At 41.1% G+C, this 13,439-nt stretch overlaps 1 protein-coding gene across 1 annotated transcript in view; it reads right to left on the bottom strand.

The window, feature by feature from the left end:
- Positions 1-13,439, bottom strand: part of col27a1b (collagen, type XXVII, alpha 1b) — a 53,622-nt gene that overhangs the window by 26,609 nt on the left and 13,574 nt on the right. Inside the window, exons 5-12 of the mRNA XM_026344184.1 lie at positions 12,878-12,931; positions 11,166-11,219; positions 11,010-11,063; positions 5,677-5,721; positions 3,472-3,525; positions 2,213-2,257; positions 1,316-1,369; positions 130-174 (exon numbers count right to left, since the gene is read on the bottom strand). Of these exons, the coding sequence (XP_026199969.1) occupies positions 130-174; positions 1,316-1,369; positions 2,213-2,257; positions 3,472-3,525; positions 5,677-5,721; positions 11,010-11,063; positions 11,166-11,219; positions 12,878-12,931 (405 nt within the window). The remainder of the gene's footprint in view (positions 1-129; positions 175-1,315; positions 1,370-2,212; positions 2,258-3,471; positions 3,526-5,676; positions 5,722-11,009; positions 11,064-11,165; positions 11,220-12,877; positions 12,932-13,439) is intronic.

Raw genomic sequence — 13,439 nt, 5'->3', positions numbered from 1 at the left:
GCTCATTTAACACACTGTAAAGTAGCTCTGCACCACAGTAACAATCCATAGATCAATACAAAATATCCTCACTTTCATGTGGCTGCATTAAAAATGTTGTCCAAGAAGTATGTTGAGAGAAAACTTTACCGGCCTACCCATCTTGCCCTTCTTCCCATGAACGCCAGGAGTGCCCTGGAAACAGGAAGGAAAACAAAAAGATAGAAATTAATGTCTGTAGAGACACTTGTAGTGACTACAGTATGATGCCGTTTACATAACAGAAAGAAAAAGTGTTGGATGAAATAAGATGGGAGACGTTTCTACTCTTAAATGTCAGAGGTAGCTGGAGCTTTCACTAATACCACATCATTTTCTTCTTTAGGCAGTGATCCACTTTCAAGTTACGGAGAAGTCCTTGAACTGTTCAGACAGAATTTAAATTTAAACTTCTACAGAATATTTCAGAATCTGCTTGTCAGATTCAAATTCAGCTTTCATCACGCTAAAGTGTACTTCGTCGGCCTCAGCCGTACTCGAGCTAAGCTGTGCTTTAGAGCTGAACGCTGCAGCAGCATGCAAATTTCCTAACTTTAAAGATGGAACATTAGCACGCTAGCTACATAGCATGCCGTGTCAGCATGAGTTTTATTTGTATAGGATTTTTCATGCAAAAACAGCAATTCAAAGTGTTTCACATCCACTTAAAGGCAAAGCCAATCAAATCCTTAGACCCTTGACTTGCATTTGCAAAAACTTCCCCAAAAAACATTCATCTCAATGTTGTCATTAACTGACGCTGACAGAATTCAGTCATCAGTTTGGAGATTTCAGAGCGTACGTCTAGACTCGGGACATGTGATTCATCGTCTGAGCACAATGTTGTATGTGCGTGTACCAAATTGCTTTGAAATCCATCCCAACATGTCGGATCAGATGGCAAGACTCTGACGCACTTAAGGCTAGTGTGGCTAAAAATGAAAAACAGATTCCAACATACTTCATATGTAGTTTTCCCAAGAGATTTGGTGCCACAGTTTTTGATCCACTGCTCTGGAGGTTCATGGGAATTAGAGTCAGCTGGGGTTTAATACATTTAAATCTGCCTCCTTTATGATAACCAGTCAAGAGGTGGGGGTGGAGGTTCTCTTTGCCTCTAGGCTTGACACAACACAGTAAAAGGCATCTTGCATGACTCTAGGTCTATAGCGGTGATCTGGTGCAGTGTGTCTGCAGTACCTCAAGAATGAAATGTATTTCTATCTTATTGTTTTGGCCCAGGGACATTCATAATGCAACCCAGTAGGCATTTACTGTCAAAGCCACTAATACTCACTCTCTCGCCATTAGGACCGGGAAGGCCAAAAAGTCCAGCGATGCCAATGTGGCCCTAAGCAGATGAATAAAAGATGGAGTGGAGGAACAGATAAGGCAAAGATGGATGGAAAAGAAAAACAAAGAGGCACAATGAGTCTGAGCAGAGATGATGGACATTGTGCATAACAGTTAAATGTCAACAACATCCAGTCAAGTCTGAAAGTCTGATTTGATCTGTGACAGCACCACCAGAATTTTGTTAAGATGGACGGGTCTTGAAGATCCAAGCCTTGAGGCAAGTGTATATGCCCATGGACTGCATGGTGCTGGCTTCCACGATGTAGTCCAAGGGCACATACCCTCACGTCAGGGATCACTGAAGAGCTCTCTGAGATCTCTCCAACCTGCTCAATGAAAGAAGAGAAAGAACTGACAAAAAGTGCAGAAGGTAAATTCAAATGGCATCAAATGAGAATCTAAAGTCTGAATGCATTAGGATTCCACTCTGCAGCAGAGAATTGGAGTGCGATATTTAGCTTACAAGGACAAGATGCACACAAAACGTTTAAAGAAGGCCACAGCTAATTGCTCCTAAAGTACTAACCACACAAACTGTTTGACGTTATCATGATGGATTTATCAAGGCTAGACAAGTGATGTTTATGACATGGCCTTTTATGTTCCCACATTGGTTAAGCAATTCATTTAGTGTGCTTTTCACAGTTCATTCACAAGTTCGACAGCTTTGCTTCCCAAGAGGGCCTGACAAAAACATTCAACACAAGTAAAAAGAGAAGGCAATTCATATACAGCAGAGCACCTTTTTAATCCCATAGGTCAGATTCAAAGCCTTGTACAGTCTATATTTACTAAAACAAATCCATGCCAACACTGTAATTTTCCAACATCTACTTACTCTGACTCCTTTCTGACCCATTTTTCCTACAGGCCCAGGTAAACCCTGAATGTAACAGATGACAAAACATTTCTGTGGTTAACAACAGTGGCAAAACAACAACTGTGAAAGTATTTAGGAACACAATGAAAAATGTTTTGATTATCTAACCGGGTGAAATATTCCTACTACTTGAAGCATCAACTTTATTTAGATTTTTGCAGATCATTTTTAAATTCTAATCAGCACCTTGGATGACATTTGCAGTGATACTTCACCAGCACATACATCCATTTGTGAGAGACACTGCCAGCAAACCCTCCCACCCCTTGCTACTGCAAAGATCAGCTCTCAGCTCGGGAGAACTCCCCACAGCCAAGTGCTGGAATCTTGACATAAACCTACAGCCGCAGTGATTCACAGCCTACAGATGGTAGGGGGTGCTAAAACCTAATCCACCCCACACCACTCAATGTGAGGATCAGCGTTCTGACATAGTAAGTGCGCTGCAGCGCTGAGGCAAGCACAGAGACCCGCGCCTGAACTCTGTGTTATCATAAACATTCAGGGAGCACAGGAGAGCGAGCAGTTGTCCAGCTGTTTTTATAGTTTAAGGAAACTGATTTTAAATGCAGAGAAGCCATAATGCTCAACAGCTTTTTACTTCTTAAGTTAAACACTATTCCTAGAAGTAGGCAAGGAATGATGCTCACAGCATGGAAGGACAGAGGAAGCTTATTTGTACCCGGGGAGCTGTGGCATTAGTCACACTTTTATTACCTTTTCTTCCTCCGGGTTAGTGCTTGCTAGGATAACCTTTCCATATTTTATTTCCCCAGTCCTTGAAATTCCACCATAGGTGCTTCAGGTTTGGAGCCATTTGTCCCTCCTTCTGGGGCCCTGCTTCATTCACTCAGCAGCTACAAAGATTTTATTTGGATTTACCAAATTAGGTTTTTTGAGGCCGGCGCTGAGTTGCCAATGGCTAAGAGTTCCAGCATTCAATCTCTTTAAATGTCATTTTCCAGCTACAGAAGACATACACCGTAATTCCAGTTTTATTTGCCATCCTGACATTTAATTCATCTAAGAGCTGAAATGTTAAGTATTAAAAATTCTCCCTGCATTTTCTAAAATTATTGAATTAATGTTCATGTTTAATAGGGATGATATCTAGCCTCCATTTATTGTTTTATCTTTACGTGTGTGTTTCTTTCCCCTCTGTGTCCGTGTGAGTGTGGCCCTGCTCAACCAGCACCGCAACTCTAGATTTACTGCACCTGCCTGCCAGGATAGCCTTTGGCCCCGGGGCTTCCATCATCACCCCTTTCACCCTGTAGAGAGAAGAATGGAACAGAAATTAGCACTAGAGGAGGGCAAGAGCCTAAAAGACATAAAATGGATGGAAGGATGGAAGGAAGGCAGTAGCATTGATCAGGACAAAAAGGTTTCTTTTACGTACACAGAGATTGTGTTGAAGGTTAGAAAGCGTGGACCATGAACTGCATTTATGAAGTAATAAACAACATTCAATTTGTCCTATAGAAGAATTTAAATCTCTAAGCTTTTCAATAAAGACCTTTTGTTTAGTCAATAGAGACTTGCCTAAGGAAAGGCGCCACTGCAGGCATTGCAACTCTAACCATTCAATTAATCTGACAGTAAGTAGCAGTATAATGCGGTTGAGCCGCACGCTGTTAAGGCTGTGAGCACAGTTTTGCCTTAATGTTTATCCTCATCAACGTAAGTACTGTAACTTATGAGTCGTTTCTTGTTTGTGGCGAGACTTAAACCACATGCACCCGCCCCAACCCCCCAAGAGAGGAATGTTCAATTCAACATGTATGGGAAGAGTAAAGCAGAATTGTTTAGTGAAGGCATGCAAGATATTACAGGCTGCTTGCACAGCATTTTTAAAGCCAACCACATTTATTTATACATTGACAACAGTTGTGTTTCTGTGTTCAAAAATGGCCAAAGAGGTATATACACTTTATTAGATATAACTGTATAATCCAATACAACAGTACTGTACTACCAGCTGTCTCTACAAACATCATAATGTTCCATGCTGATCGTTTTAGAAGCATACACATGAAATTATATTTTAAGTACCGACATGATAATTGAGGATGGTGTGGCTTAACTAGCATATGACATATTTAACAATTTGACCAATAATTATTATTTTTTCTTATTCACTAGGCACTTTGGAGTGAGGTTTTGACAAGCAGGTCACTTTTCTGACTGTATCTGTGACGCTATGCATATTTCTGCAAACAGCAAAGGGCGACATGACATGCAAACCACCTTATCAATATACAAAGCAACTGCCAGTATAAAGGCACAGATGAAGACTGAAGATGAAGACTGCTAGTCTTTGTCAAGATGTACGAGATATCTATGCAGCTTTCTATATGATGTCAAAAATGCTATACTTTGAGTTGGAAAACATCTTTAAACTATTTGTTAGGCTCCAGGTGTAGACACAGTGCACTTGGTCTGAAAGGCTAAAATTAAATATGAAGTTTGTTTATAGAATTTGTTTTCCACAGGGCACCTATACAAATACCACCAATTTTAATTGTCAACCCAGAGTGTAACAGCTAAGAAGTAATGTTTTTCTGGCACAAGGTGTCGCCAGTTATCTTCCTCGGACTAGAAAACAACCAAATCGGCTGCACTTACAACCGTTACAGGCCCTTATGTTACGTAGACCAATAAAAACAGCGTTAAACAGATCTGCCTGTTAAACCATGTGCTGTGTTAGAGTCATTTTCCAAAGACAAGAGTTAATCTTCTCTAGAGAATACCAGAGGAGACAGGAAAAGTTTTCTTTTTTATTAAGTTGTGACACAGCAGTTTCTTCTCACAGACAGCACACAGGAATTTTACTGAGGAAGGAGGGAGAAGAGAAGAGGAGGAGGAGGAGGAGGAGGTATGACATGGGTGTTCAAATTATTTAGCCCACTTGTACCTTTGCCAGAAGTCTCTCACTCGGTTTTCCTGCCAAGATTCCCCAAACGACTAATGCCTAATGTTTCTTCTCACCCTCTTTTTTAACGTACTGCTGTGTGTGTTAAGACTTTCTCTCTCCCACCCTTTCTCCTGTTTTGTAACTATAAATGGAAAGACATGCTGGAGTCTTATGGGAACTGTCTGTGCAGACTCTCAGCTCTTCTGTTCAATGAGTAAACACACACAGACATCCAGCTAACGTGCACTGCAGTCATTACGCAGATAAACAGCATACGTTGGGTTCAGTCCGCATGATAACACGACCCAAAGACGAAGGACAGAGTGAAGGAGTGTCAGAAAAGAATATCTCACTTGTTTTCAGTTAAGTTAAATCACCTCAGACACTGTTGGTTTGTTTTTTAACTGCATGGCCCAGAAGTTAGTGGCACTAAAAAGTGACCCACAGGTGAGGGTACCAACACATGAACCGTATACTGTTGCCATTATCACTAAGATAGAGTACTCACAGGTTCACCTGGGAGACCAGCAGGACCAGGATGACCTTTTTGACCCTGTAGACAGAGAAACCATACGTTAGAATTTAGCACATCTTTAAATAAACAAAAATACAACTGCACATCATATTTAAGTTGGGATAAAGTTACTTCAAAGTGCAACACTAAATAACAGTTTCCTTATGATTTCTATGCACAAACAATGCAGATGTGATTTATTGTTGCAGTACAGCTGCGTGGCAATTGTCTAATCCCTTCCACCACTGCACTCTGACAAAACAATTCAGAGCAACCCTGCGTTGATGAAACCAGTGAACTTATTAGACAGCAACAAGTGGAAACCAGAAGGGTAATTAATGGTCACCCTGTGATCTCAAATGAGAATGCCAGCTGGTTGCCAAATGTATTAATCTTTTCCCAATCACAGCCAACAGTAGTGTAGATGGAGTCATATGTAGCCATCTCTGAGGGAGGAACTTGTCTATCCCTTCAAGTGTGAAGTCATTAGCCACCAGCTGTCAGCAGTAGAACAAATAAACCACAAGCAGCCAGAGACTGAGGCATAAAAAAAATTAAAAAAATGTATCACTATAAACAAACAAACCACCATCAAGAGAGGCGTACAAAGCAGTGTCAAGCCTGCCGCCACAGTGTGTACATGAGGATTAAAATCTTCTCCTGCAAATGTGCTGTGAGACACTGGGGAGTGCTGATATAAAGCAGGGCTCAACCTTAAAGGCTACTTCACTGAGGCCTTGGATCGCATCTTCACTAAAGAATTTTTATCAGGATTGGGCAAATGTCAACACTGTGAGGTCCCTCTTTTTTAAACTGATATTCAATTAAGATTGGATTATTCCCGCGTGAAAAAAGAAATGGGCACATTTGTTCTTGGCAAGATGCACCATGCAGAACTACTGGAAAGCATTTAGCCTGGCTCTGCTCAACTAAAAAAAACAAGCACCAATTGCCATAAGTAATCTGAAATGCTGCAGCCAGAGTCCTGACTAGAATTAAAAAGAAAGATCGTATATCTCCTGCATTGTGTAAAATCCAGAAAGGAGTTTAAAACACAAATAAAGCACACTGAGCTTCTCTTCCCTCCTATCTTCTCCTCTATCAATTCAAATGCTACCATTGCATGTCATTTACTTTGTCTTTTCTCTCTCCTGCAGTTGTGCTTCCTCCTCGCTGTGTACTCCTCTGCAGGTATCCTCGGCCTTGGAGCTGTATATCTCCAGAGTGCAGTTACTGGTCCCACCGACCTGCCCAGTAAGCAGATTTTCCAGAATGCTGAATTGTTCCTTCCAACTTATCCTGGTGCTTTTTTTAAAACTACTTAGACTACTTTACATTACCAAAAGAAAAAAGGACTAATCCTGCTAGAATATCACATAAATAGACACTGACATGTTTGTTGTTTTTGGGAAGTTTAGATTCTTGACTGGAATTTTAAATTAGGTTTTAGGGGTTTCAATATTGTTTAGCAGAAAGACTATTAGTAAGTGAATACTGATCGGCCTGTCGCTGGGTCAGGCAGAGAAGCTTAGAGGAAGCTAAACCTGTTGTAGTTGTTGTAGAAGTATGTAACACATTTTAAAAAACTAATTTGTTGATCTCTTAAAACTTGCTTAGACATTGGTGCAGAGAAAAAAAGAGAGACACTGCAAAGTTTTCTGTCACATGTTCTGCAGGTTTGGGATAAAATGAAGTCAGATGCCAGTCCAGTGGCCACAGTAATTCTGTCAGACTCTGTTGTACTCCACTTCTGTCAAACTCATGATTATCTGTCTTTATCGGAAGCATGTGCTCTCGAGTTGGAAATCTCTGACAGGATTTTTGGGATTAAATCTTCTGCACCGAAGCCACAAAATAAAAAATAAAGTCTGAGTCTCCCAGCAGGTCCAATACAGCTGAATACAGAAAAAGGAAAGAAGCCTGTCTCCAAAGTGTGTGTTCATGTGTATTATACATGGACTCAAAAAACCTGGGCAGCCTTCACAGTTCTTTAAATCCACTGTGACACAAACATGGCACAAAAACCACAATTTCCATCAGTTCTCCCTCTATATGAAGATCATACAGCTTTAATTTGTGTAACTCACAACAGATCAACCCTGCAGCCAACAGGCAAAGTGCAGCAGCAGCAGCAGCAACAGCAACGGCAAGAGGGCCGTCTCCCCTGCTTTAAAAACACTGTGTTCTTTCCATAAATTTTTTGTTTTATTATAAAACTATGACTTTTTCTACCTGGAAGACCTTGCACGTCGTTCTTGGACATATCACACTAAGCAAATAAAGGTATGGGAATGTTATTATGCACAGACGAGGAGCAGGAAGGAAAAAACTGAAGGCTGCACAGGTATTAAACAGGCTAAGCCTCGTTCCAGTTTGCCATGAGCAGAGCTGGCTGTGCAAAAGGCACTCTGGTCCAGGATTGGTAATACTCTCCAGTGTTTAGGCTGGATGCTCACGTACATGGCTCCTTTCGTATTTTACAGTGCAGACCAACGACTGACTCCTAGGCAACCTTCCCATTACATCTTTACACATTTCCCACAGTGAGAAGGGTTTTCTCTGGCAGCGGGCCAGGAGCGGAGCACTCAGTGAAAAGGGTCCGTCCATAAAACTTAGGCAGGTCAGTTTTACTGGGTGGCTGGATAACAGCAGAAAACAGAACAAAACTTGAACTGTGACAGAATTTCAGTGGATTTTAAATCCAAAAGTGCACTGTAAGGAGTTTTGGCTTCCTTTTCCAGAGTATGACCAAAAAAAAATAATCTAAAAGTTAAGAACATCTGCAAGCAATGAGGTGACTGGTGACTGTAGCCAGAGCCAAACTGATCATGTTGCTTTTATTAGCTGGATACAAACCACATTTTAATACTTTGTATAGCTGTTAGCAGTTACTTGTGGGGATGCAAGTGTCTTTCAGATCAATACAAGCTTCAATCCTACCTGGACTCTGTTAATGTGCAACCTCCCCCCCCTACCTAAGCTCTGCCGATGCTGGTCCACACCCAGCAAAACTCCACAACAACCATAAATCAGCCAGAAGAATATGAGCACTTTCCCCATGACTCCATGTTCCATGAGTCATAAGGTGAGAGGAGGTTTTCCCTCTTTCAGCTGGAGTTGAATGGAGGAACCTTGAGCACACCAGATGTTTTTTTACACAGTCAGCGCTGTCCAATTGCATAATAGATTGTTGGAGCTCCAGCCAAGGCATTATTGCACTTATACTATTGTGTCCCAAGTGAGGACAGGGGTGTGTGGATTTGTGTGTCTCAGTGAGATAGAAACTTGCTTACAGTGGTTTTCTCATGCTGTCTGACAGTCTCTCTAATTAGCATTCTTCTTGCATCTAAATCCAACCTTACTGTGACCTATGCTGTACTGATACACAGCGTAATTCTGACAGCAGACTGCAAAAGTAGCAATGAGATGATAAACTGTCAAGCGTCATTTAAAAGAAGCCTTGTTTGACAATTTTTTTTTTTCCCCCACAAGTTTTTATGACTTTGTTTTTCTGAACGGATGCTGCTGCACCAGTCAGGTAACTCAGCTGTGACTGTCTTAACAAGAGTTTCTCCTTCTCATTGTCATTTTTATCCAGGATGAAAACGGTCTCTAGCTTGCAATCAAATTTAAATCTAGGCGGGGCCTCTGCTTGACAATCATACAAGTCTTAATCAAGTCCACACATCTGAGTTTCAGTAAAGAGTGTATGTCCCACAGCGCTGCTTAAGTGCTGTTTCCAAGGTTTTCCCCCTGCTAACAAGATGAAGCTGCTGACGTTTTTGGCATGAAAATTAGCTGCACGTGGTCGTCCTCTCCAGTTCTGGGAGGTGACTGATAGATGGCAGAGGTATTGTGGAAGATTTTGTGAGGCCTGCTGTGTCTGGAACCAGCCACTGTTACAAATAATGGGCAAACACTCCAGACTTGTGCTGTTGATTTTAGCAGTGACAAATGTACAAATGTGTAAAACATCTCCTCTCAAGTGCACTGGTTGTGTTTTGAGCAGGATTTATTGCTATTCTAGTTCCACCTGACAAATGAATCAGGATTTTACAGTAAGAGCAGCAACTTTCCAGTAATGGTTAAAGTTACATTTTCCCTACTGTCAACAAATCCTCAGACTAAAACCAACATTTAACTGATCCCACGTAGAGTTATTGCCTGTATCACCTTTAACTACATACTCCTCTGAGTAGTAGAACACAATTATTCCTCAGGTTACACTGCATGAATTATGGTTGCAACAACATAGCATGCCACTAACAATTCTCTTTTAAAGTATCATGAAACTATATTTAACATGAACGGACGGATGCTGTGGTTCATGTTAAGCTGTCATTCAAGGTGTCTGATATAGGGGCAATCTGGGGTTCTGTGTCTTACCCAAGGACACTTCAACATATAACAAGTACTGTGTTGTATGATATTCCAATTTACAGCCCAATCAATCGGGTCTGGATTGGATTTACTGGCAGGTAAGAGTTTCTGTGCTGAGCTGTGTGCATGCAGGGAGGCTTTGGACTTGCAAAATTAGGTATATGAAGAATGCTGAGCATAACAGACTTTGGGATGTGATCAAAGATAAAAATGCACAAGGTCATGGGGAAAACGCTCCACTGCTAACTATCTCTCTCTGATCCTGCCGGATAGTCCAGCAAAGTGGCTTATAAGAAGTCAACTAAAGTACAAAGAATTCAGAGCAGGACCAGATCAAGAACAAACCCACACTCAGAACTTGTCCTACTTTTCAGAACTACTGCTCTCCAGAGAATGGATGACATAACCCGCGTTTGGAGGAAGCATTTAACACATGAGCTTCACCCTGTAAACCTCGGCTTTCTTCAGCTTCCTCCGTCATTTTCTAGGCCTGTGATGCAGATGATGTAACAGGCCAGATATTCAAACTTTCAGTGTTTTAACCCACAGGGGAGCCGGAACACAGGTGTGCTCCTTGATGCCTGCATTATGCTAGGCTGCTTTCCAAACAAGAGCTCAAACATCAGTGTTTGGCTGGAGCCTTTAAACATGGCGATTTCACGGATTCCCCCTCTCAGAGGCAGTTTAGAGAGTCGAGACTGTCCATTTGATTTACACATCCTCAAAATACAGAACTCCCCTCACGCCATCATTCATTCATTCTGTGTCTGATTAACGCCTGAAAACATTTTGGGGAAGGGGAAAAGGACAAACACACTTACAATATGAACTTTCACACATATGGAACAGAGCCAGTACACTCTTAAGGATATTAGTTATTTCCTTGTAGATTTACACACATACACACACACACAGTTTGGGGTTGTTAGTACAAACTGACTTTCTACCTTTCGTCCATTTTGGCCAGGCATTCCAGAGCAACCCATCACACCAGGCTCTCCCTAAAAGGACACAATAGCTCATATTCAGTATACAGCATATTTACTTGGCCGTGCCTACAAATAATTAAGTTTTAAGGGATAAAAAAATGATTGTATGCTTACTTTTTGTCCTTTTGTGGCTTGACCAAGTGACAGTCCAGGATCTCCTTTTTGGCCCTAAAACATAAAAATAAATAATAAAAAACATCGTCTTTCATCACCTCTCTCACAATAATTGAGAGGAGCTCACTGCATATTTTCAGCTTTGTCACATTATTCCATTTAACAAGGTGCAGAGAAGCACTTACAATGGATTTACACTAGAAAAGACTAATGAGTTTATCCTGCGTATTGAGGAGTCTAGCAGTTGTACTGTATTTATACAAATGTGCAGCGTGTGTTTACACCGAGCCAGCATGAAGTGATGGGGAATGACTGTGCTCATTCTTCTCCTTTTTCGGGCACTGGATATAGGTCCAGTTGCACCAGTGGAAGACCTGCCCAGTAATCTAAGCAAGTGTAATCATTGCTTTCCATGGAGGAATACAGTAGATGATTTCCTGTTAGCGTTTTAAGCCGATAACAGCAGTTATAAGCTGACTGAAAATGTTCTGACACTATATTATGAATCATTTGGGAGCCTGTTTTTTCCCCAAAACCTCATGCTAATGGCAACATCGTGTTTACAGTTTATAGGTGGAAAGACGCGCATGGCTTCAAGAAGGAAACACATATTGTTTTATTTGACACGGTTTCTGCTCAGAGTAAGACACATTTTCCAGTCTACAGTGGGAATTTTGTCCAGATAAATTTCTTAAAAGAGCCAGGAGTGCTTATCCAGCCAAGAGTAATATCCCAACATAAACACTGAGTCTTTTCACTTTCTTTCACTTTCTTGTGCCTTCCACTGATTATGCATATTCTATGCTTTCATTAATTTCATAATTAAGGGTCTTTACAGTAGTTTTGTCTAATTTTATTTTCACATTGCTGTGAGATAAAGCAAAACAAAAATCAGCTAATACACATTATGTTTTCATGCCATTTCCTGTGTGTGTGTGTGTTTTCTTGTGCAGAGAACTGTGCCAGACCAGAGAGTCGGCTGTTTGAGGTTTGTGTGCAGATGACTCAAACTGAGAATTGGTCAGGTTTGGTGAAAATCCAGTTAACACACATGTACAGTGCACTGTAAGAGTTATGGGTTTTCCCTTGTTTAAGCAGGCCAACGCATGGTATCAATTATGTTTTTTCCAGTGTTTGAAAAAAGTGTGGAAAATGCTGAAATTCAGTACATATGAATGTGTTACCTACAGACTTGAAACATGAGCAATTTTCCATTTTTATTCCAGTGTAGTCGAACACGCACACTCCTTTGTGATATCAGGCTGACATATTACGGAGCTAAGCTTTTCTCTTGACAATTCAAATCAGCTGGAATACAGACTGAGTTCAAGTAATTGCAAATTAGTGAGTCAGAAAGACTTAAAATTGCTGTTCTCTCCTGAGGGGAAACAAATGGCTTTTCAACAGAGTAGACAAACTGCGCTTTGAAGACAAGATGATCTGACCTCAAATATGCAGACTGAAGATCACAAACAAAGAAAACCCACAGGATGCCCTGGTTCTTCATATTTACACTGCTGTTTAAATGCTCTTCTTAAAATAGACAGTAGTGTTGCCTCTATATGTAACTTTTTTTTAAATTGTCATTTTTATTTGTTTACACAAATACTTCACACCTAAATGTCAGCTACTCTACATTCTCCACTCATGCAGAACCATAACATCACACTCCCACTTCCATGTTTCATTGTGACCCTCATTGCATTACATACCTTCACTCCAGGTGGTCCAGGATGACCAGGGTTTCCATGTGGGCCAGGAGGTCCCTGAAAGGAAAACAGAGGTCATTGGGGTCATCAATCAAGCCAAATTCAATCTGCAGAAAAAAGGGGCCTTAGTGCTGTGTGCATGTTATTCACAGATGTAAGCAGACCTTTCCCACTGGAATGGGTCAGCAGTGCCCTAGGTTCTTTCTGTGTTTGTGTATAGATGCTCAGTGAGACAGCGTGTCCTCGGTTGTCTTATTGCCTGTCCAAATTATGACATATGGATGCGATTTTCCTCATCCCTATGCTTCTCTACTGCTTTCCGGGGTGCCAAACAATGAAGGCCATTAGACTATATTCCTCAATCACTTTGTGCCACAAACTGTAGGTCGCTGTGATATATAACGTGCTTAGCAGTAATTCATTGAGCTATCTGTGCCAAATGTTTTATTAAAAGGGACCATCTATGGGAAATCAATCCAGGTGGGGCGACTTACGGGAGCAGAGGATAAGAAGACAAAACTTTTTTCCTTTTTCCCCTGGTTGAAGGGACTATAAATTCAAGCGA

Source organism: Anabas testudineus, chromosome 9 (assembly GCF_900324465.2).
Source record: "Anabas testudineus chromosome 9, fAnaTes1.2, whole genome shotgun sequence".
Lineage (NCBI taxonomy): Eukaryota > Metazoa > Chordata > Actinopteri > Anabantiformes > Anabantidae > Anabas > Anabas testudineus.
Note: the sequence above shows the minus strand (reverse complement) of the source record. Positions and strands in the feature narration are given on the sequence as shown.